Genomic DNA, 26,326 nt, shown 5'->3' with positions numbered 1-26,326 from the left:
ACAGAATGAACAAGAGAATAAACAGTAAAAGTGAAGAAAATGCTTTAAGTACATGGAAAAATCAGTGTATCTTGCATGTTAGAGGAGCTAGATCTTCATAATGTGATTTCCAAAGCATACACTGGAGAGATGAGACTTCCTTTCTATCCTTTTGCAAGAAAACTCAAGCAGGTCTGAGCTTAGCATGCTTAGAATCCCAGTCTGGCCTTGTATTCACAATCACCTGCCTCTACTTCCCAACTGTGGGGACTACAGGAGTGCATCAACATGCCTGGCTTAGTCCATTAAGTCTAAAATAGAGTAATCTCTGCATCTGTAGGGATCATCAGAAGGTTGCTGAATGAAGGATATGTGTGATAGTGGGGTGGGTGTCACACACACACACACACAGAGTCAAACACTGAATCTTCACAGGAAGGCTATGCTTAAACTACAGAATGCTGATTGCAATGCAGTCTGTGTCACAGTGGCCAGGGATATGTGCTGGTTGTCGTAGGAATCAGATTTAAAAACCTTGGAGCCTGTGGTTAATCAGTTCTGCTCTGGGTGCTGCCGAGGCCAAAGTGAACAGTGCCAAGAGAGTTCCAGGAGACAACAGTCATCTCATCTTTTTTAGACAATAGTCTAAACAAGAAAGAAAGGGGGAGAGAGAGAAAGACAAAGAAAACAGAAATCTCTGGTAACACAAGCTGGCAGTCCTCCTGTCCAGGTCATTGTGGGCAGTCTTTTGCCATCAGAGGCTACCGCAACTCTGGTCTGCCCCCAGAAGCTGCTCAATAAAAACACCAACCCCTTCCTCTATGTCTCAGAATGATTATTTCTTCAGTGACTAGAACTTAAAGAACCCATGTTTCCAGAGATGGCTAAGAGAACAGAGGCCCATTTTCGCTGAGATCAGCTTTGGCAGGCGTGAACTACTCTGTTCCTTAGGTTTTATATTCTTTAAAAAAAATCATTGTATGATTTCAAATATTACAATAATAAAATATTAGATTTTACAATGGAAAGTTGCTTAAACTTGCCACAGATTTTCAAGAATAGACATTTATTGCATTAAAAAATAAAAGCTTAACTGCAAGCTGGAGTTTTCAATATCTTTTTAAGCTCAGTATCAGTTCAGACCAGTTCTGGAAGCCTCGTTGATTACGTATTTTACTTTTTTTCATGTATTTTTATTGTAATTAATAGAAGGGTTACATTATACTTGCCAGATAGAAGGTGCATTACTTCACATATATAGATACCTTTTTTCATGTCTCAGTCCCCATTTCCCTTCCCCCTGCCCCACCCCACATCTTGTTTTCCCCCCTTCCCTATCCAATTTCAAATAACCAAATACAAATATATCCAATATATCAGATAACAAAGTGAGATACTGTAACAATATGAGATAACCAAGGGACAGCAAAAGAGATGTGAGATACCATAGTACATTAAGGACAACAATAAGTCATTATATGGCTTTTGTTTCTATATTCTAGAGGTCCTTTCATTTAGCTTCATACTGTATGGCCTTATGTATCTAGGTTTTGCTCTATTGCAAATCTCTGCTAGGAGAGCCCAAGGTTTCTACTGATTATGACAAATGAGGGAAACCATTGAGCCTATGGTCCTTTTTTTTAACCTGTTCTTACCATTAACACATAAATTATTTCTAATGCTATCATGAAGAAAAGGCAATATCACTGCTTTCCTAGGCAGTGACAGCTGACAAATGACAACAGGCCCACTGTTGTGCTCCACTTTGGAGAGAGAAACTGCGAAGACAGCCTGGGGAAAGTGACCTGGGTTAGCCATATAGAGCACAGATATGTCAAATACAATGTGGGGATGGAGGGGAGACAAAGGAGACTCTAGCCCTGTATTGAAGGAAGCCATTTTATTTATTTATTTGTTTGTTTGTTTATTGTCAATGCTGGGGTTGAACTCAGGGTCTCATTTTCTGACTTGGCTTTTTACTCAAGGCTGGTGCTCTACCACTTGACCCATACCTCCACTTCTGGATATTTTGCTGGTTAACTGGAGAGAAGTTGTTCATGGGTGCTTACACTAACTACCATTGAATCTCAATCCTCAGATCTCAGACTTTTAAGGTGCTAGAATTAATAGGTGTAAGCTATCAGTGCCCAGCAAGCTGTCTACTTGATAAAGCACAGATTTGGCTAGGAGTAAAAAAATACTAGGGCTAGGAATGTAGGTTAGTGGTAGAGTGCTTGCCTAGCCCTGAGTGCATGAAGCCCTGAGTTCAATTCTTTCTTTTTCTGTTTAGAAAAAGCTGGAAGTAGTACTACAGCTCAGGTGATAGAGTGCTAGCCTTGAGTGAGACAGTGCCCAGGGCCTGAGTTCAAGCCACAGGACTGACAAAAATACAAATAAACTGTGGTAGACTATCTTTTATTGAAAATGTATGGGTGTGACTTTCTCCCACTATATAAATTACCACTCTCAACAAAAATTTGCAGAGCTGTTTTGGGCTTTTTAGCAAGATCACATCAGTTTAATCCTTGAATTCCTTTTATTAGTCAGCTGAATATCATATTTGATGTGGGATTCATAGAAATATTACTTCTACAATCCACCTTTACTTACTTCTTCCTGTCCCCAAATTTTACTTGATATGTTCCTCCTTCCTGGAAGCTTCCCACAATGTCTATACTTCCTTCTAAAACTTTCTTCTAGAACTTCCTTCTAGAACTTTCTGAATCAGACCACTTACCATTCAGCATGGAAATTACCAGCTTCTAAAACAAACTTGCTCATTATAGTGTGGGTTCCACCAGGCAGAGACCATGTCATCAGGGCCAAACACAATGCCCAACCCTTAAAAGATGCTCAATAGCTACTTATGGAATGTACTGAGAAAGGATACGTGGGCCACCCAAAGAGATTGGTTTCTTAAGAAAGAGGAAATGAGCACTTTTAGCATGGAGGTGTATAAACTCAGAAGCCATGGAAGGAACTGAGAAGAAGAGAAGACGGGAGACCTACCTTAGATAATCAAAGACTATTAATCCTTCGGTGGAAAAATGGAACAGAACCACAGATGAAAGGGGTAAACGATAAAAGAAAATTAGAGAACAGCAAAAGGTAAACTTTTAAAAAGGTACAGTGTTTTTTCTCAATTTCTTTTTTATCATTTAGGTGATGAACTGAGGGGTTAGAGTTACATAAGTAAGGTAGTGACTACATTTCTTTTGAAACAATGTTAGCCTTTCCTCCATTTTCTCCCACTTCATCCTAACTCCCCTCCCCAAAGTTGTAAAGTTCATTCCCAACCTAGTTTCCAGTGGATACCACTGTTGCATTGGCTCACCCTTTGTTCCTCCATGTCTGTGACTCCCCTTTCCTTCCCCAAATCAGATAAGCTCATATACAAGACAAAGGGCACAGAAATAAAAACCAAAGACAACAGAGCATAAATCAGAGGAAAAAAGAATGAAAGAAAATAAAAATAACAGCAGCCATTACACTAAAAAAATAACCCCTTGTTTCCAATTCTTGGAGTTCATTTTGATCAGCATCATTTTATATGGTCACATGCACTTAGCTACTGAGCCATTGTGATCCTCCTCTAAGAATATCCTAGATATAGTTCACTTATTACAACTGAAAGAAACCATGATACAAAGTAGCAAATTTGGGTTGTTTTATATATACTAAGACATTGAATCTCCAGAACTCCACCAGGGACATAATGCCAGTTAGACACTTTTGGCAAGATCTCAGCCAGAAGAGTAAAAATAGAGCCAAGATTCAAACTCAGATCAGCTTTCCTCCACTTTGCTAAGTCCCAAGAACTTTTGCCCTTGTGCTAATAAATACATTATCACCCCAGAGGCTGGATGGAGGCTAATAAACCACTGTGCCAGATGCTGTTGAAGAGTAAAGCTAGATGATATGAAATACCAACTGGCAACTGAGACGTGATAGGCATGAATTGCGCTTGGTAGAGGGCTTATGGATTCATGTTTCCCAACCTCTCCCTGGACAATTTCGCTCCCCAACTTTTACTACACCTACTGAGCCATCCTCCTACATGGCAAGCAAATTTCAAGGCCAAGATATCTCACAGTAACCTAATGAAGGGATATTTAGCTAGTAAGCCATTCCAGGGCCTTCCTTAAATCGTTTGGGTGTACAATTGATATTCCAATACTCATACTAGAATTCTGGAAAGTAGAGACTATGTCTGAGCCATGACTGGATCAGCATCTATAATACCTGGTAGTTAAAGTAATCAATGCTGAAAAGCAACCCTTAGAAATGAATTTGTTTCCAACAAAATGGGGGATTGTTGATGTGATCATTAATGAAAACCCCAAGTGAATGTGCTCATACTTCTTAAAGATTCAAAAACTTCATCTTACTATAAAATGAGTTTAGTTAAGTGTCATCCTCTGTATGGAAGAGGTCTCAACCAAGATCCAAGAAACTATAGTTGGAGAGGATTTGGCTAATTGAAATTCACACACTTTGAAAGTTATTTGTTACCATTTAAGCCAATAAGTTGAAAAGAGATAGGCTCAAGGACTGGCCTTGCCTCCAAGGATTAGAAATACCAATAATGACTAATGGGTAATGAAGAATTGAGATTATATTAACACTGGGAACACTAAGACTTGAACATAAGCCAAAAAACAGCAAAAATCTAATTAAGGATTGAGACTATTGGTACAAATCTTTCTGGTTTCACCACACAATACTATCAAATAATCCATTTTGTGTTTTTGTAACAACATTAGAAAAAGTTGTATTTGGGTCTCAGGGGATCCCAACATTATAAGGAAAGGCTTTCATGAGAATTCCCCTCCCCTAAGAATGATTGAAATGTGATCACACGTCCTGACATATGCAATTGTAACCTCTTTGTACAACCACTCAATAAAAAAAATCAAAGGAAATGCAATTATGGGCTAGAATCTTTCCTATATTTTAGTAACTGAAACAAGCAAGCAAGGAGTTCTTGAAAGACAATAAAAAAGAAATAAATTTTGTTTTCTGTTAGAAAAGAAAGAATTCCCTTTCACCTTGAAGTGTTTGTAATTTAGTGTCCAAGTGTTTATCTGAAAAAAATAGTGTTTATACTCAAGTATTTATAGATGAATGATATAATGTCTGGGATTTTCTTCAAAATAATCCAGAGACAGGGGTGGGAATGGCAATGAGATGAGTAATTACTGAAGTTGGATGAAGGGCACATAAGAGTTCATTATACTTTTTCATATAATTCACATTAAAATATAACCAAATGCTAGTGGCTCACACTTGTAATCCTAGCTACTCAGTAGACTGAGACTTGAAGGATCTGGGTTAGAAGCCAACCTGAGATGGAAAATCTGTGAGATTCGATCTCTAACTAACCAGCAAAATGCTGAACTGAAGGTATCAATGGGAAAACACCACCTATGAGCAAGAGTAAGAGGTCCTGAGTTCAAGTCCTAGCATTGGCACACACACAGACAAGTTATGTACCCCCAACCTGTAGGGCCACCAGTTAGGGAAGAGATGATTCTCATAGGAATATCTAACTCTGAAGATATTAGACATGAACCATGTGACAATTCTGCTAGAGTCACACACTGGCAATCAGCACGGTGAACCTGCGATTGTACACTGGTGAGGCCCAAATAAGTGGTTCTGCCTTCTGGGGGAACTTCTGGCAATGTTTGGAAACCTTTTGTGTTGTCAGAACTGTGCGAGGGACATTGATTCTAATGAGGAGAAGCTAGGGATACTATTAAACACAGGACAGCCTCCACCCCAATGGAATTATCCAGCCTATGTCAGTAGGGCCCTGGATTATACCAACACCCTGAAAGCTCCCTTCTTCCCCACTATGGGGGGATGCACGTGCTCAGGGCTCCAGAAGGCAGAGGTGGAAGGATTGTCCTATAGACAATCTTAACCTTTAAGAACGTTGCTTCCTAAATATGTCTTAGCCTTCTACTTCTCTCCACATCCACTGCTATCATTCTAGGCCTGTTTTCTCTACCAAGAAGCGTGAAGCAGCTTCTTAACTAGCATGACTGGCCCAAATTCACTCTGGACACAGAAGCCAGGAACAGCAAGGCATACGGTCAAGCTGCATGACAGACCTGAGAAGTTCAAGTAGGACAAGTCCAGCCTTTGCCACAAGACATTCATACGCCATATGACTACAAGCTGCTGAAACTCTGTGCATCCTCTTTTCATATGCAAAACAGAGAGTAATAGAACCTATTCTGGGAGACAAAGCTCTTTTAAAATACCTGGCACGTGGTAAGTATACTCTAATTACTTTTCATTATTCTCAAATCATAATCCAATCCTGTCATGTTCAATCACTTAAGTTCCTGTTCTTAGGAATCTGACTGTGGCAGTGAGACCATGAGTAGCTGGCCTCTGCCAATATATTTAGGCTCAACCAATCCTGGATTCCCATGGACCCCTGTTCTTTACCTTACTGGTCTTTTATGAGCTAATTGAATTCAGGTGAGTATCTTCTGCTACTGGGCCTTTGCACAAACAAGTCCCTTCCACTTGAAATGTTTCCAACTCTCTCCCTAAACTCTGCAGCTTCATTTGATGCACTCCTACATCCTACATCAGGGTACACAGCCACATTCTCTGGGTGCCTTAGAGCTCCACATATCTTTCCTTTTTGGCAGGCTTATCCAAACTGTAATTCTTCATTAAGCTTTCAAATTCTTTCATTGGATATTCCATTGTTATATTGGTCCCAATAGGCATGTGTCTATTTCCTCCAGGAAGAACTGACTGTCCAATGTGGCATTCTTTATGAATAGGTGGATAACCAAACAACAAATGGGATCCATAGGCGTGTGTGGCCTGTGCCTTGGTACCTGATGCTGTGTTACAGCAATGACCACAAAAATAAAATGGGGATTCCATGGAAACCAACAATGTCCTGAGCAAGGCAAAGCTTCCTTCCTTAAGAATCTCTGCATTTCAGCAAACCAATTTCCCCTTGCTTTCCTTTGCTATGGGAGATCCAGTGATGTTTTCACAAGCTCAGGATGGAAGCCAGCTCTGGGTGGCTTCCAGTCACATGTGGGGGTGCAGTACTCACTCAGGAAGAAGAATTATTTGAAAACCATTTGGTGTTAGAGAACCACAGAATGGTGATTTGGTTTTAGTGTTCTAACTTGAGCATCAAATCATCTATTTCTTTTCCCCAAAATTATCTAGTATGGGAAATATAAGCATTTTCTAAAACACTTTCTTAAAAATTCCAAAGAAATCTTCCCTATCTGAACCAGACACCATGGCTTTGCCACTGTGCCAGTCTGGGTCATGAAGAAAATGGAATTCCCCACAGATGGTTCCAGAAGGAAGTGTGGATGGGGTTGTTGGAACAAAGGGGAGATGCAGAAACTAGTACCAGTGGACAGCCTTCACTGAGCAGGGACGAGGGGAGGAATAAGCTATTCCTGGTGTAACTGGAGCTGTGAGCCAGCAATGCCGGGAGGGAAGTCCTTTCTGCCACAGATATGGTCACAAAGCAACAACAGAAGGATCAGGAGAACGTTCACTTAGGCTTTCTCTCCTCCCATCATTGCATCTCCTGAAGTGCTTTTTGTTGGACTCAGACCTGACCAGGACACAGACAGCAAAGGAGCCTTGCTGATGGTGAAGCACTGAGCCAAAAATGCTTCCCTCACCAAAGACCTGGTGTCCTAGGGGGATGCCATAAAGAAAAGAGCAAATGGAAGCAAGAAATGAAGTAAGAGGTGCTGCTGCATCCTGCATATATTTATAGGAGTTATAGTCCTTGAGAACTGTCCAAGTTCATAAACTTCATCAGGAGTTTTGGATGTTAAGGCCTGTAGATATGTACAGGTTGAAGAATAATGAAATACTGGACCTGGATAGGATTGTACATGCTCTCTGTCTCTCTCTCTCTGTCTCATTCCCTCCCTCCCTCTCCCCCTCTCTCACTTCCTTCCTTCCTTTGGGGAGGGGCCTTCAATTCAGCACACGGGAGTTATCCCTAGCTTTTTGTGCTCAAAGCTAGTGTTCTAATACTTTGAGCAATGCTATCATCTCTGACTTTTCACTTGGGAGCTGGAGGTAGGAGTCTCACAGACTTTCCTGCCCAGCCTGGTTTCAAACCGAGATCCTTGGTTTTAAGGTCCTGAGTAGCTAAGATTACAGGCTCGGGCCACCAGGGATCAGCTAGGATTGTGTGGTCTCCTAAAAGTCAGGGACTGATGATATAAACCCAGATAGAGTTTCTGTCACATAGGAAGCGCAGTCTCCTGAGGGAATTCCAGGGGTGGGGATAGGGGAAGAAAAAGCCAGGATCTAGAGTTTAAAATCCTCTCTATACACCACATCCGCAAGCCACCACACCCACAGAGCCTGGTCGTGGAGAAAAACATATCCTGTGAGTTCTTTTTGAAAATAAGTCAAGTTAAATCAGAGATAAGACCCTTATCTCTCTTTCCTAGTTTAAGAAACACTAATCCTAAAAGAGAAAGCCTATGTAAGGCTTTCTTAGCCTCAGTATAACTGGAATGTGGATTGAGTAAAGCTGGCTGGCAGAGTTTCCTAGGTATATGGTAGGATATAGCATCTCATATGCATTTTATAGCATCTGTGGCCTCTACTCACTGGATCCCAGTTCTCCTCTAACAGCCAGACATTTCCACACGTTCCCCGGGAGAAGGAAGAAGGCGGGGATTCACATCAGGTTGTGAGCTCTGGCTTCAGAGAATCAAAGAATATTAAAACAGTCATCTGAGCTCAGAGTCCTATTCATAAATGGAGAGGTGGGGACGGATTTGTCTGCACTTCCCATGCTACAAACTGGCATATTCAAGCCATGAACTCAAGTCCTGAGAGCCCTGTTCACTGCACAAGGACATTCTTGTTTCAAGACTTGATATGGGACCTTCTTCCTCTCTGTCCTTTTGTGTGATGTGGCCTCTAGTCCTTGCCTGCTGGAGTCAGAGCTGGCAATACCTCCTGTAATGTTCCATCAAGTACTTCTCAGATTTCCTCCAACACAATGTTGCTCTTGGATTGGGAGAAAGGACCACAATGCCCCCTTTGCCTTGCCATGTTCCAGGAGGTAGCAAGGCCTGCAGATTTCTCTTCCCTTTTCTTACTAGGTGACCTTTCTTAGCCCCCATGGGGCTGCTGCAAGGATAAAGATAACATGAAGTATGATGCTTGGAATTACTTAAGCTCTACAACTCACAAGCATTTAGATTATTTAACTGATGATTATGATTATTTAAGCTGAAAGCCTATACTTCTCTAGCTCAGAAAATGTTTGTATTTCCATTAAAACCCACCAAGCTAAGGGTTCTTTTGACTGACATTTTTCCCTATTAAAACTATACATGCAGAGCATGTGTTGAGCCAAAAGATAGTGTGTCCTTCAACTTTGTTTCAAGATAAGGAAGCTGACTTCAAAGGTCTCCAACTAGTTCTCTTCCTATTTTCCTCCATCCTGCCATACCTAACCTGTTCTCCAAGGCAAGCTGGAGGAAACAACTATCTGCCCAGTGGTTCTATTTACTCAGAACTGATGTTACTAGTTTTGGACTCCAAGTTCTCGCAGTGACTTCCACTCTCCAAGTGACTGGGCATTCAGTTACTGAGGTTGAAAAGACATGTATTGGAGTTCTAGATACCAAAACCTCTGTGTTTTCACTGGCAGAACAAGGGGCTGCCACAAACCGCACTTCCCACCTTACCTCATCGCAGGAGGTGGTGGCACTACGTTCCCTGGCAACATGAATCTGCTTATACTGAACAGTACCTGTACCTGGTGTAGTTTGCTTCTCTAAAGGCATGTTAATCAGAGATAGTACTTGACTCCTAGTAGGGCGGGGCAGGCTCTTGATTCTGACACATCATTTACTCCATTCTAACTCTTTTCCTCCAGTGAGTCATGAAACACATTGCTGCTTGGCTCATACAGCTCCTATCCAGAGAGCATTATGATCAGAAGGCTATCATAAATTACACAGGGATTGTCTTGTGGTGCTACAATTGAAGTGGTATCTTCAACCAAGCACTACATGTTTACTTTGGCATACATTTCTGCATTTAAATAGAGTTCCTCAAGGGAGAGAAGATCCTAGCTGTTCCTGTTTCAAGTATATTTCAGGTCATTTACTTACTGGAACTAGGCACAGTGCTCCACAATGGAAAAGTTTTAGCAATTACCTCTATTGCTTCCCCAACTTAGAAGGGGAATTCAGAATAGGTAAGATGATTCTCATTGCTACAAAGCCGTTTTCTATGGAGAGATGAGTCTCTTCCTTAAGTCTACATGACTGCTTCATCACCATTTTTGGATGCACTGTGTATTAAAATCATTTGTTTTTACATGCCACCCCATAATAGCTGATGTAACCTTCAGATGTAACCTTGTTTACCTGTCATCTATCTTAACCAGGACAAGCTTTTCAGGTATTCTTCAACCTATTTGCTTGTAACATGAGTCCCATGATTTATCAACTATGGAATCCAGAAATGAACTCCAATATACTCAAATGTACACAACATGTAAGAAAATGTCTGCTTGGAATATTCTCTTTAATATGTAGAAATGTAACAATGGTATGCCCTTCTGTATAACTGATGTAAGCCAATAAAATAAAAAGAAAAACAGGGCCAGGAGTGTGGCTTAGTACTAGAGTGCTTGCCTAGCATGCATGAAGCCCTGGGTTTGATTCCTGGGTTCCACATGCAGAGAAAAAGCTGGAAAGGATGCTGTGCTTCAAGTGGTACAGTGCTGGCCTTCAGAAAGCTCAAGGGGACAGCCCAGGCCCTGAGTTCAAGCTCTAGGACTTGCAAAAAGGAAAAAGAAAGAAAAGAAAAGCAAACCTAAACAAAGCAAGAAAGGAGTATTCTCTCTAAAGGCATAGTTAGAAAGTGGCTTCTAATGCTCATTGCAATAGTAACCTACCAGTTGATTCTCCCTCCCTTTTTTCATTTTGTCCGAGATAACTGACTGCTCCAGTAACATTTTTCCCCTTTCTTTCCTGAGAACTGGATTCTCAGAATGTTAGTTGGGTGTGATCTATTCAGCTATGGGCTATTTGTTCCTGCTTGTCTTGAAGCTAGGTGTGACCATGTGAGTTATAAATTGAAACTTCAAACAGTACAAGCTCCATGAGCAGTAAAATTTGTGTTCAGAGTTCTTGTTCACTTAGAAAAACAAGTAGAAAAGAGTGAGTCCAGACCAAAGAACAATCCATATACTGGTAGATGCTCAACAAGAATTGATTGAATTGTTAAGTGGCTCAGATATTGATGGTACTATATATAACTTATAGAGTAGGTGAAGGAGGGGTTTCCATTTGGTTTCTTCCTCTGTCAATGGGATCATGGACTTGATAGTTGGAATTTAGGCCAATGGCTTGTGTCATAAAGAAGAAGCAAAATGCTAAAAGGGCAAAATATCAAGACAGAAGAAGTTCTTGTATGAGCTTCTATTTGGAGTTTTCTGTTCAGGCAATGTGAGTTAACTAGAACATCCCACATTTCTAAAGTTTTTTTTTGTTGTTGTTGTTTTACAGTTACATTTCACTATAAATTGTGTACACCAAGTGTTTTGTCTTCTGCTTTGGACTCAGAGCTGCCAATTTCAGGATTAAGAGAGAAAAACAAATCATGAGTGGCAAGCAACTGTGCACTTAAATCACTGCAGCAACCCAAACTGAAATCAGTTTTGAATGAGCCATTCTTTATGATAGTCATTGTCTCCCTCTGTGCTTCCATCTGCAAGAATTTAGGCAACTGGACTGCATTCATCTGTGCTCCAGCTAACTCAATACCTTTCAGAAATGTGCACATAGTAGACAGAAACAGGCAGACTAGGATATTCCAGGATACCTGACCATAGTAATTAACATTTTGAAGAGAAGACTCATCCACATTTTTCCACTAAATAATCACTAGTTAGAGAATTATGTTGTAGCACGAAAGAAAATTAATGAATCCATAAAGTTAAGTTGTAATTTGAAGATTAGTATATGCTACTTGTAAGGAATGTGCCCATTAATAGTAACATAATACATAATTACAGCTATTTGTGGCTTAAAAATTACTTTTTCACAGACGCATAGTTTCATTCAATCCCTTATAAAATTCTGTAACATAATATAACAGCCTTGTACCCGAGTTTATCAATTTTAAGTAACTGTTGCTCTCGAAACTCCTCTCCCAGACTCTATTTATCCTGTGTAAATTGCCTGGCACTTAGGACTCTTCCCTAAGGAAATGTGATTTCTTTTCTAGGTTGGCATGAAGTAAAGAATAAATAGATTTTTATCATTTTCTGCACGCTGCCTCTCCTTTGAAGAGTACTTACCTAATGAGTGACTCTCTAAGAAAGGATCCCAGATCAAAGGCTTCTGCAGGATAATGCTGCTTGCCTTGCCTTGCTGTAAGTGTTTTAAAATAACCTAGTGTATACAGTAGTTTGCAAGGCTATCTGCAGATGTCTACAATCTAACAAAGCCCAGTGAATTAAGATGGTATGAACATCACCAGATGAGTTAAAAATGTAGGGGCCCATTTAAAATTCTGAAGTATAGGAAGCCATTGCAAAAACTCTGAGAAATACAATTCAAAGGATGTTACTATAAACTAGCTACTAAACCCTTATTCAACTCAACATTTCATACTCAATGACAAGTTTCAGTTAGGCTTCCTGTCTGTTAACAAACTATGGAAGTTTAAATCATCAGAGAAAATGTACAAAGATAGATTTTAAGTACTGAATCTCATGGCCTATTATCCACAGATGTCAAATTCACTTGCCACAAATTAAATAATTCAACTTTGATGACTGGAATATAAGCTTATTAAGCTAGTATATAGAAGCCAAACATATAGAATGATGATCTTAATGGTCTCTTAATAAAATTTCTTTTAAAGAGAGGCAAATGTAACAAAGACGAACCCTTCTGGAATATTTTAGCAAGAGGTTTTGGAGAGTTCTAAAGTAAAAGGATAGTCTATATAAAGACAAAAACTAAGTATTATGTCTTTTGTGAAAGTATATAGTTGAGAACTGTTAGCTCTTTCCACTGTAAGTATGATATCTAGAACTTACAATATTAATTAATTAATGACTGGGACTTACAATATTAACCAACAAAAATCCAACTGAGAAAGGATTTGTCATGAGAAAGACCTAAAACATGAAATAAATTCAGAGGCCCTTTTTCCAAGCTTGACCTCACTTCTTGTCAAAGTTCCCGGGGATAGGAAGGCATTCAACATTGTCCGTGTTCCTCTTTATCTTAAATAACCAAGGGTCCTTACTTTTGAAAATTGCTTTCTAAGTAAATTCCAAACTCTTTAATTACAAAAAATATTTATCTATCTACTTATCTTTTATTTATTTGTTCATTCCCTTCACTTGTTTTACTAAAAATGCAAGTTTGACAAGGTCAAGGTTCTGTTAGTTCACCAGCAGTGCTATCCTGTTGTAGATGCTCAGTATGAGCGATGAGCTTTGTTAATTCATTCTTTCATTTCACAAATGTGACAGAATCTGAATATCCAATCTTAAAAGGAAATTCCACAGTAAATAAGATAAAAATCATAGACTGAGAAATTGATATTCTCTCCTTCTAAATCTATTCTAAAGTTAAAATAAAAGGACAGTCCCCACCCCCCAAAAAGAATGACAAAGGAAAATTTATATCAGTGTGGTACACAACTCAAAATGGTGTAACAAAAAACAAAAGTCAGGGTAAAATTAAAATAGGTGGGGATAGGTGTAGCCTGCAAAAGCTAAGACCGGAGATCTTTGTGATAGTAGAATTGGTCTGTATCTCTACTGTACTAGAAGATTTACAAATTTATTCATATGGCAACATACACATATAATAGTATAGGAAAAATGGAGAAATCTAGGTAAGGTAGGCAGACTGCTGTGGAGCAAATTTCCTGTGGTTATATAAGATGCTACAATTCCAAAATTGGTAGAGATTATGAGAAAACTTTCCATACTGTTTCTTGCAATTGTATGTCAATTTACTTCTACATAAAATGAAATCAATAAAGCATAGCAAAACTACACAGGAGGACATTTTGAAGCATTCTGTACATTCTGCAAAACAATGGAACCAACATGGATGCCCAACAATGGAATAAATCTGTATGACAGAATATTGAGCAATTTAAAATACCACATTCTTATGTTTCTGAATATATTCACATTCAGCAAGCAAAAAAGACACAAAAATATAAATGATCTAATTTTCCTTAAAATCATTTATAGATGCTCTATAAATGTACAACCAAAATACAGGTTGTGGGTAATTTTTATTGTTGTTGCTACCATAAATTTCTTTATTTTTATCCTTAAGTAGTTGTATAAAGAGATTTTAGTTCAACATGTCAGCATCTTAATCAATGTCACCCCTTTCAGGATAGGCAAATGCAATCAGAATAGTCAATGTAGGTATGTGAAAATGAAGCTAGGTCAACTGAAGGGATGAGTAGTATGGTGAGAGATGTGGGAGAATGATGGTATTTGGATTTGATCTCAGGGTCTCTTGCTGGTTTGGCTTGCATGCTCTACCACTTGAGTCACATCTTCCAACCCAGCTTTTACTGGCAAATAGTCAGTAGTTTCACAGAGTTTTCTGCCCAATCTAGCTTTGAATGGCAATCTTTCTATCTCAGCTTCTTCAGTAGGTAGAATTACAGGTATGAGCCACCAGTGTCCAACTTAGGAGTGACTTTAAAAAAATATGCAATGCCTCTAATTATTTTCTTTTTTGCTAAAGCAAACAGTTATCTGACAAATATATTAAAGGCATCTGTCATATAAATGAAGTTTGGAGAAGTTCTTTGCAACTAAACAAAAGAGGAAAGATTATACAATATAAGTTCCAATGAACTAGCTGTATAAGCTATGGGAAATGAACATGGCCCCACAAAGCCAGGATCAACAACAGGAATGTTGTTCATCAGAGATTGGCAGATTCCTTATTAGTAGTTATGTGAATGAGAATCTGGCTTACACAAGCACAGTATAGACCAAGAAACTGCCTTCCAATTCTAAAACTATGTCATTTGATTTTGCAATGGGTTTAACAGACACTACCTCTCATTATAAAAAGCCCCTTTTATCTTTCAAATTACTTTTACATATGCTCACTTTTATTCATTTTAGTCCTGTATTTAAAAAAAAAATTGGGCCCTACCAATTCTGTTGAGTATGCAGAGCAAGTATTCCATTTTGCTGACCAGAAAAGTATAGATACCCCAAAATAATCTCCACGCAATGAAACAAAACTGGAATTATGATCAGATCTTATCAACTTCTTCTTGATTTGGGCTCTTATAGAGCTTAGCTTCTCCTTACCAATTAAATCTGGAGGCTGGGTAGACTTGGCTAAAGAGAATAGCATGATAGATACTGGTTGAATGTACAACCCACAAGACCTGAAGAACAGTAGTAAAAAACATCACTAATAACACCACATTTGGATGCTCCCATGAAGTTACACAGACTCGGCCAATGTCAGTAACTAATAGGTCAATTCAGCTTTAAAAACTGTGAACAGGGTCAGGAGTTTGGCCTAGTGGTAGAGTGCTTGCTTAGCATGTACAAAGATCCAGGTTTGATTTCTTGGTACCACATACATGGAAAAGCCAGAAATGGTGTTATTGCTCAGTGGTAGGGCTCTAGCCTTGAAGAAAGCCCAAAGACAGTGCCCGGGCTCTGAGTTCAGTTCCCCAGGACTGGAAAAAAAGTTTTAAAAAATATAATCAATAAAACCAATGATGAATATATATTTTCTCTGTCCCATTGTCCTCCCTTACTCCTCAATAGGGAGTCTTTAAGTGGGGTTTTCTGGGCTTGTTAAATAATGAATGTGTTCCAGATTGGACTTAATGAAGCAGGGCTTTGTTACTTTTACCAACCAAATTAACAGGAATTTTGTATTTATTTTGCAGTGGCAGAAGATTAAGCACTTCAGCAATAATGTAGCAATTTACCAAAAGAAGTCTTAGTTAGGTGCTATCTGAAATCATGAAATTAAGTGGGAAACCATACACATGGAAACGGTTCAGATGTTTTAGAAAAATAAATCCAGATTTTAGATAAATGATACTCCTCACCAAGTATATTAAACAAATGACATATTTGCATTGGCCGATAGAGCCATTTACACATATATATCATTTTCCATGTGCCAATCCCTCTGCTGAGTACCTCTCCTCACATCTACCTCCATGCAAGTCATTACAGGAGGGTCAGCAAGGTGAAAGGCATTTCACGTTATTGACCTATTAGTCATGAAGCTTAAGAACAAAAGGATTCCAACGTAGGTCTGATGACTCCCACACCAGCAGACTTGTTTCCTTCTAACCTTGGAAATACATCCTTCTTTTTAAATCTGAAATAACAGAAGTTGCTTTGCAATGGCAGATCATTTCAGGAAGTGTAAAATTAACCTGGGAATGGCTGGAGAACAAGGAAAACAACTGGGCTGTGCCCACACAGGCAGAAGTTGAACAAATGAACACCAAAGCCTAACAGCATCCTAATTGTTCAGACATTAGGAGGGTTAGTGGCTGCTCTCAGTACATGATTGGTCAAGGTGGCAATGTCACGTTTGCTTGAAATACTTAGCTGCACAAGATTCCTATCACAATATTCCACGTATCTGCTGGATCAACCATTACTGAGCACTTACCACATGCTCTACACTACTAATGGTAGCAATATTTCTGCAGAGACCCAGACAGACACAAGTTCCAGGCCTATGGAAAAGTTCCAAAAGTGCCAAAAGAAAGTGGGGTAGTTGAAAGGACGCCTAAGGTAGAAGACATTGGGTTTACTCCAGGCCAGATGGCATTAAGCAAATGATTTGAATCTCTCTGTGGCTCAATTCTCTCATCTCTAAGCGACATGTAATCATGTATAGTTTTATGATATCATATTGTATTAGACACAATGCTAGTTTGTATGTGAAAACACATTTATCCTCTGGTTTTGGAGAAACTGAGGTAGTTGATGAGGCATAAAAGTTTTGCCCTCATTATTAAATCCTTCAAAATATTTCATTCCATATTTTTCATGATCTAAGCTTTCTGGGTTAATGTTAACCATGTGTAAGACTTATGGGTCACCACCAGGTCACTATCCCATACCTAGCCACCAATTTTAAAGCCTGTTACAGGCTTTAGATTCCACAATTATGTACATTTCCCCCTTGTTGTGGAAGGAAGTAGGATTTGAATTCTATTTTCTTGATTATTTCATTTCGCAATGTACAGTGATGGCTCTTCTTGACTAGTTCTTTAGAACCAAGCTATTGCAATTTATTATTAAAATTGCCCGGTAATTTTCTTTTCCATGTTCACCTATGGTGAAGTAAGAGACAGTGGAAGGTAGCTGTATCCCAAGACCACAGAGAGAACCACTTCCCAGCACTGAGACATGCTTTACTTTACACACACACACACACACACACACACACACACACACACACAGAGAAAGAGAGAGAGAGAGAGAGAGAGAGAGAGAGAGAGAGAGAGAGAGAGAGAGAGAGAGAGAGAGAGAGAGTCTTAAGCAATTAGTTTCAATCCAATCTTTTCCTTTACTTTCTCCCCACCATGCTGGTAATAGCAATGGAGGTGGTGATGGTGGTGTTGGGTTGGAGGGAGATGAAGAAGCAAGGAGAGGCTAAGACAGAAAGGATAGGGAAGAAAGGAAAGAGCAGAGAGGAGGAAGGAGAAGGAGAGAAAGGCACTTTTACAGTCCATTAAATCTGACTTCTGTTTTTCCAAACAAGATGCCAACTTTGTGATTATGAAGAAGAGTACAAACTAAGCACTGTGCACAAATGAAAACAATATAATTATCTAAGTTATAGTCACAATTAGGAAATACCTCCTCAGAAAAGTTTCCCCATAACTCCTGGAAGCATCCAAATTACCATTGTTCCTCCTGAGGCCTACATCTCTTGAAGCTGACTCAGACTTTGGCAACTGATCTAGAAATACCAACACTATACACAAAGACAGAAAATCTAATGATGAAGATCTGAATATTCCCTTTTCACAAATATATCTGAGAAAATGTGCAAATTGAGACAGCAAAGTGGTAACAACAAAAAAAGCAATGATCCCAGAAATGACTAGTGCAGTATTAGCTAAATAATTCAATCTCTGAGTTCTTTCTCCACCTTTTCTACCCTTCCTCTTTCCTGTCCTCAAAGAGAGATGGAAAGACCAGCAAGGTGAAAATGGAACTCACTTCATCTCCAGGATCTCCTCCAGCTGTTTCCGCCTCTCAATCCTGAGGTTGGCCAAGTGTGCTTCCTTTTCTGCTAGGGATTGCTGGGTCGAGGCGAGGCGGGCTTTGGTGGCATCCAACTCTTGTCTGGTCTTCTCCAATGCATTCATTAGCTCCTCTATCTGAAAGGCACATGGAGTCATGTGGGCAATTTCTCCTTCAATTAAGCACATGACATTCCCTGTGTTCTGACAACACACACCCAGTAACCATAGATGTTCTGAACCCAGACGCTGTGTCATGGAACCCATTCTTCCATTGTCACTGATTAATAGTAAATGCTTCAGACTCAAGAAATATACACATGTCTCCAAGGTCTACCTTCATTTAAATCAATCATCTCTTTATGGAGATTATTTAATGCATTTATGAGAAGGTTAGGGTTGGGATGAGCAGTTTGACCCAATTTCAAACTATGTTTGAACATCTCCAACAGTTCCTCACAGTTGGAGAAGAGGGACACTCAAAATGCTTTTTGCCAGGCACAATGTACTTCTGTGTTTCAGATTCACTGCATTATGACGGGAAGTTAACTGATGTGTTTCAGGTTCATTCAAGCTTTAACCTATCCAAATCTTACTTGGCTACAGATATTGGATGTCCATGAGGTTTCAGAGACCCTTCTCACTTCTCCTCTCTGACTTATGGTCAGGAAGCATGATCTGGCCAAAGGTAAACAAAATTCCAGCCACAAAAGGTTCAAGTTTGGTTTGCCCCTGAAGTTTGAGAGGGTTCTAAACTTGAAATAAATGACATGTAACTTTTATAGGGTGCTAATACACTGTAGAAAAAACAAGTCAGATGATCAGATATCCAAAGTTTTCAGTTAGGTCCCTCCGCAAAAAAAAAAAAAAAAAAAAAAAATCGGCCATGGAGTCCTAAAGTAAGGTCTTACTCTCCCCAAACCTTTGGGGACTTTTAAATCCTGCACACAAGAAAGAGGGTTCATGTTTATAGTCATGTTTCAGCAACTTCTATGGAACAAGCTGGTGAAGTGCCTTCTCTTCACACACATGCAGGTTGCATCCACCCTACTGGTTTAGAACGATGGTCCCAGGAATCCAGATTCCAGAGCTGATATGTGGGTTTCTAAGCCAGCCTTTCCAGCTGAGCATGGCAGTATGGATTCATTCATCACCTAAGTCAACAGAACACCTTCATAATGTGCCAATGGTATTTTAAGTTCCAATTCATAAATATCTTCTACATAATTTTTGCAGTTTACATGGAATTGATTCAGAATCATTATTAACGTTCACATCCAAGGTAAATTACTTGCCTTAAAGATTTAGAAAAACTCTACTTTTTGTCCTGATTTACAAAAAAAAACCTTAATGGCCATGTAAATTGAATCAAAGCCAAAACTAAGAGCAGTTTAAAAAGCAAAGGATATAAAGAATAATTTGCACAAGTCAGAAACTCACTTGTTTAATTTTAGAATAGCATTATTTTAATGTTATAAAGACATATGATTAAAAGAAGCAAAACCTTTTTAATTTCTCATATAAGCTCATAGAATGTCACAAATACGAATAAAAGCTTTTCTAAAAAGCAGCACATGATGAAGCCAGGGTACAGGTTTTAGTTTAGTTTAGCTTAGTTTTCTACTGTTTTTTAATTGACTCAACAGCAGTGTCAAAAAAAATCATAGTTATGGTCATTCTAAGGGCCCATTAAGAGAATCTACCCATGCCTCCTGGCCAGTCCACACAGTGACCCACTTCTTGTCACAAATTGGAATCTGCTGATTCCAAGGAAAGAGAGTGTTTCAGGAATTCTCATTTGCTAATTCCTTCCTCATTAACTGAAGCTGAATTGTTAGAAACAATAAACCCTGGATTACTGAACTACTCTTACAGGTTCTTACATCGCCTGCCACTAGATTGCCTGCAGCAGACATGAATTACTCTTCTATGAATCCAGCTGTAAACAATTACATTTTCAGGTATTGATTGTTGCTCAGCAATATTATGTAGGTAAACTCAAAACCCATACAATTTAACTGGGTCTTTTAACTGATAGAGATGCCATTCCTCCACACACTACCCAACACTAACTAGTAACCTCCTAGTGTTAGGAGAGATTGCTATTATTCTTGACACCTTGGAAACAATGCCATACGTAGACTCCCTACTTATTCTACTTTTGCTGTCCCTGGACAGAATTACTGCACACTGTGGACCACATAGGGATACTAGGCTCAGATTTCCTTATAAACCTTTTACACATATTCATTGTCAGTTTCCTAGGGAATGTATATAGTTTCTGCCTAAATTTAGTGCTCTGTACTTCTAAAAAATGATTTCCTTTACTATCAAAACAGAATGGCCATTATCAAGAAAATTAATAATAATAATAGATGCTGGCAATGTGGCCAATAGGAAACACTTATATAGTGTTGGTGAGAATGTAAGCTTATTCCACCACTCTGGAAAGCGGTATGGAGGTATCTCAAAAAATTAAACATTGGAAGTATCACTGTGGCTCAAAGGATAAGGTGGTAACCTTGACACGAAGAGCTCAGGGATGGCATCCAGGCCGATAAAAAAAATAAACACAAAACTATGTTTACTCCAATAATTATAAGCCAGGATACAGCAAAACTACCAGTACAACCTTGTTATTTGCAGCACTATTTACCATAACCAAGGCATGGAATAAACACAGATGCTCTTCAGTGGATCAAGAAAATGTGGTATAATAGTAAAGATATGGACCAAACCCAGATGCCCCTCAGTAGATGATTGGATCAGCAAGATGTGGTATTTATACACAATGGAATTCTGTGCTGATATCAGAAAGAATGGCATTGGCCCATTTGTAAGGAAATGGAAAGACTTGGAAAAAATCATATTAAGTGAAGTAAGCCAGACACAAAGGAACATAGGTTCAATGATTTCCCTCATTTGTAATAATTAGTACAAAACTTGAACTCTCCTAGCAGAGGATTACAACAGCTCAAAACCTAGATACATAAAGCAATATAGGATGAAGCTAAATAAAAGGACCTCCAGGTTATGGAAACAAGAGCTATATAATGTGTGATTGCTGTTCTTAACATACTCTGTTATTTCTCAACTCTTTTGTTGTCCCTTGGCTAATCTCATATTGTTACGGTATTTTACCTTGTTATCTGGTATATTGTATATATGTTCATTTGTTTATTTGAAATAGGAAAGGATGGGGGAAAACAAGATGAGAGGAGGGGGTGGGGGGAGTGAAAAGGAGACAAAAACATGAGAAGGGGTATCAATGTTTGTGAAGTAATGCACCTTCTATCTGGCAAATATAACTAACTTCTATTAATTACAATAAAAATCAGAGGAAAAAAGCAAATGTGGTATATATACTCAATAGAATTTTATTTATTAGAAATGATATTGTACCATTTGTAAAGAAATGGAAAGACTTGGAAAAAATATGTTAAGTGAAGAAAGTAAGGTCCACAAAGACAACAGATGCACGTTTTCCCTCATATGTGGAAGCTAGATATAACCTAAAAATTCCTAAGTAAATATGCTGGACAGCATGAAAGTATATACAAATGAATTTGCTGAAATACAGTAGATCCAAGGGAATTTCAAATAGTGTACTTTTATAGAAAACCAAAATAAAAATTCATCAAAATAAAAACACCAGGAAGCAGGTACTCTAAAGGGGTAGGGTGGGGTCAAGGTGAAGGGGGTAGATGAGTGAAGAGGAAAAGAAGGGGAAAAAAAGGGCAGTTAAGAATCCAGTATATATCCAACAAAATTAAGAGTGAGATAGGGGTAGAGAGGGGAGGGATGGGTGGAGCTTGACACTTTTGACATTGATAAATATATAATGTATTCATAAACTGCTTTGTGAAGTGGCAACATACATTACTACTTATAAGAACATTTTTTAAAGAATTAAGCTGTCTTTTGCCCCTTTCCCCAAACTTTCTGACTCTGTGTCTTCCAATTTATCGTTTCTTTCTTATTATTTTTTTGGTAATGGGGATCAAATGTAAGACTCATGCATGCATTTTTGTATTTTGCTTCTGAGATAGGGGTCTCCTTAACTGTACCTTAACCGGCTTCTCTTGATTCTCCTGATCTCTACATGTTAAGTAGTTGACATTATAAGCATGTATCACCATGCTGAGCTTCAAATATATCTTTGAACTGAGCTCCACAGGTCTGGAACTCAGATTCCATAGGAATCACAGATACAAGCATTCCTCCTTTCCATTCCTGGTAAATATGGTAAAACCATCAATATTTGCCAAAAATATTACTGGCCTATCCGAACATCTGGATGATTCTGACTCTGCACAGCAGTGCTTTACAAACTGTGTTCCTTAGATTATTTTGAGGGATTCCTCAAAGCTATTTGGAAGCTGTTCGTTTAGCAAAATGAAGAATGAATCATTAGAGTTCTGAATTTACCATTCCAAATAAGATTTACTTTAATTCCATGTATTGATACATGGTGTTACAATGAAGATGTAACTTGAAGTTAAAAAATAAACATAAAGTCTTAAAACAGTAATAATGGTTAAAGGCATGGTTAAAGATTGTTCTAATAATTCCTGCTTCACCACTTACAAGTGATGTAATTTAAGAAAGAGTCTGAGTTCCCTTATCTGTAACAATGTTATTTCTTGTAAGAGTTATGGAAAGTATTATAGGAAGCAGTGACTGTAAATGTTCAGAACAGGAACTGGCAAATATGAAAACCCTTAGCACGTTCTTCACATGAGGGGTGGAACAGTATAGGGATTACAAGTATAATTCAGGAGCCAGCAGGCCATGTACCAGCTGAGTTGGTGAGTTATGAATTTTCTGCCTGCTTCAAGTCCCTCATTTGTGAAGTGGAGCTCAAAGAGTTTTTGTGATTATTAAATGAATTATTGTGTGTGATATTCTAAGAAAAATGTCTGGTACGTGGTGTCATAGCAGTGACATCTCTTATTTACACAGTACTTGGTATTTGACCCAGTTGAAGTTTGCCTATTACTTAGTTCCAGGATGTACTGCTTGCATGCTTGGTATCATCTCTCTCTCTCTCTCTCTCTCTCTCTCTCTCTCTCTCTCTCTCTCTCTCTCTCTCTCTCTCTCACACACACACACACACACACACACATGCGTGCACATGTACACACACACTTCTGGATTTCCCTCATGTTCTTCTCTGCTTCCTGAAGCTGCCCATCCTTCAAGGATCTGTCTACACTTCTTCTCTTGCACCTTGCAAAGTGATCAAATGCTGGAGCTCTAAAGGTAGTCAGCCACGGGTCGTTTGGGTTCCATCTACAGGTAATCTGTGGTCTTAAGTCAGTTTTAAGTCAATGTTTTAATACTGCTTCAAATTTTAAACTGTGACCACATCCTTCTGAACTGACTGAAAACATTGTAGGATGCAAGCCTGACACTATTTGATTAAAGACTCAGGTTTTACAGAGAATATAGCTCAGCTAGTATACCTCCTAAACATGCTAATCCCCTGCTCTTGAATGAGAAGCCGGAAGTTGCCACGCAGTACTGACACTGTGTGCAAACCTCTGCAGTGGTTTCTGCCCACACTGCTGCCACTCAGCTGGAAGACCTTCAGTTTTCACTGTCGGCCTGTTCTGCACAAGGCATATGCCTAGTTGCTACTACTGAACTGTCTGCATCTTCTCTGGAAACCCTTTCGGCAAATGATGTGGTATCACTGTCTACACTCAATAAATCCTTGCACAATGTGAAGAAGGGGAACACAAAGAGGTGATTCTGAAACACCCCACTCTGACCCACTTAGTGCAATGATGGATGAAGTGTAAGTCCAAACCTGATACTTTCTTAGCCCATGAATCATTGGTCTTCCTCACTATCCTCACCGAATGCCTTACAAGTTCTTGCTTTCTTTCCCTGAGCATCTTTTCTTTGCTATGGAAATGAGGGACTCAGTTACAGCTGTGGCAAAGATAGAAGACAAGCACTCACTGTCACGCAGTAGCTGCCAGAGCACCAAAGTTTGGTGAATTTCACAGAAGCCTAATATACGTGTCTAGGTTCTATACTGAATAGAAGTAACCTGTGGTCCTGCTCTTTGCTAGCTCTTTGGATCCTATGAGATGTATATCCCTTCCTTGGTTTAGTCCACACTCTACTGGGTGAATCCCATGTGCCAGGGACTCCACTGGACATTAGCCCCATGGTCGTCTTCATAAGTGGTCAGGGATTGGAGGTAAGTCCAGAATGAAATACAGTTGTTTAGTGGTCCATTAGGGAATACTAAGATTGATCTGGCTTTACCTCTCTCTGTCTCTCTCTCTGTCTCTGTCTCTCCCTCTCTCTGTCTCTCTGTCTCTCTCTCTTTCTGTCTCTTTCTGTCTCTGTCTCTGTCTCTGTCTCTGTCTCTCTCTCTCTCTCTCTCTCTCACACACACACACACACACACACACACACACACACACACACACACACAAAACTAAAACCAAAACAGCTCTCATTTTTAGTGGCTTAGTCATTCTGTGTTGCAGATCATACAATGTTTAAGATGCCAAGACTGTTCATGCACCTTAGAATGGTTTGTAACCTCACTCATACTAAAATAATGAAACTATAAAATGGACTTCTAAAGTCTAGTCATTGTATAGAGATCTAGACAACTGTCAGATCTTTGAAGATGAACAATGGAATCTTAGAACACTAAGGTAAAAGAGTTGTTTAAGATCAGAAATCACTAGCAGGTGCCCATTTAACTTGCACATGCAGGTGTAGTATTAAATATTTAAAAGAACGCTTCTCTCTGTTATCTGCCCAAAGCACACTAGGATCCACAGGTCCTTCCTAACAGAGCATTTCCTGAGTTTTCTAAGAGCTTACTTGGCATGAGCTGATCTTCAATTATTTTGCAAATTTCCCACCTTAAGTAGTATACCAGTTTTGAGCTGATGCATATTTTATGTTCATGATTTGGAATTTTTTTGCCAGTCCTAGGGATTGAACTGAGAGCCTGAGCACTGTCCTTGGGCTTTCTCAAGGTTAGAGTTCTACCACTTGAGCCACAGCACCACTTCTGACTCCCAGCCATTTGGAATTTTTAAAACTCAATTTTTAAAACAGACTAGTTCTTCTATGTCAGGCCCCAGCACCCATTCAGGTTTCCTGTCTTCATACTACCCCTAAGTGCAAGAGAAAGTTAGTCATCACTTTGTACCAGAACCCTGAGACTATTCCGATATCCCAGGTCATAGCAATCCAGACTGTGAATGGGACCAGTTCCACTCTACCAGGTCTGCTTTAGACTCAGAAGGTCATCTTGAGATCAGAACGCCAAGATAAAAGCTTAACCACTCCATCTGACACAGCAGTTACTTCTCCACTTCTCATACAACAATACTGAGCCCAATGATCTGTTGAGGAAGACTAACCTGATTTTAATTATCTTCTGTTTCCATCTCATCCTCCCTCCTACCTCCACACTGCTGCCTTATAGTGACACCTTTTGGAAAAGGTTGAAACTGAAAATGTCCAGACTGCTCTCTGCCTGGACTTAACTATCCTTAAGGTGTTTCATGATTTATGTAACTAGCTTTGCTTGACTGTGTCACCTTCCCACTATTCTACTGCAAACGATACCCACTTCAACTAAGTTTGTCTGGGCTCAAGTTCATTGCTTTTGAATACAATTTAAGATCTTTTTCCCTTGCTCTTTCCAGGCTAACTAACAAAATTCCATCCCATTATAAAAGATGAAAGCATGTAAAAACATATGCCACCGACCTAACAGGTTGCATTAAGCCAAAAGGTGCTAAAGCACACATGAGCAGCTGACTCCAGAGTGCTTGCAAAGTACACTTCACTCCACAAGAAGTTCAGCGCAGTGTAACCTCCTATAAGAGAGCTCTCTGGTGTGATTCTTGCTGGCTTGGCTGCAGGATGTCTTAAGCAGTTGGGATGTTTTCTGCATTCTCTGTGTCAAACCTGGTGCAAGACAAAAGTGCTGCTGCCTTTTTCCCTAACAGAGTTTGGGGCGCTCTTCAGGAGTAGCGCAGGGAGTGGTGATGTGAAGTCTGAGGGCAGG

At 39.3% G+C, this 26,326-nt stretch overlaps 1 protein-coding gene across 12 annotated transcripts in view; it reads right to left on the bottom strand.

The window, feature by feature from the left end:
- The window catches only part of Erc2 (ELKS/RAB6-interacting/CAST family member 2), a 909,407-nt gene that overhangs the window by 334,239 nt on the left and 548,842 nt on the right, over positions 1–26,326 (bottom strand). For all 12 annotated transcript variants that reach the window (XR_016533027.1, XR_016533028.1, XM_090320748.1 and 9 more), the window contains one exon: positions 18,251–18,411. Coding sequence is in view for 10 of the 12 variants with exons in the window: in XM_090320748.1 (XP_090176874.1) it covers positions 18,251–18,411 (161 nt within the window). In the remaining 2 variants the exon portion in view is untranslated. The remainder of the gene's footprint in view (positions 1–18,250; positions 18,412–26,326) is intronic.

This window comes from Megascapheus bottae, chromosome 2 (genome assembly GCF_031878675.1).
Source record: "Megascapheus bottae isolate mThoBot1 chromosome 2, mThoBot2.hap1, whole genome shotgun sequence".
Taxonomy (NCBI): Eukaryota; Metazoa; Chordata; class Mammalia; order Rodentia; family Geomyidae; genus Megascapheus; species Megascapheus bottae.
The sequence above is the reverse complement of the archived record's forward strand: the minus strand, read 5'-3'. Positions and strand labels throughout refer to the sequence as shown.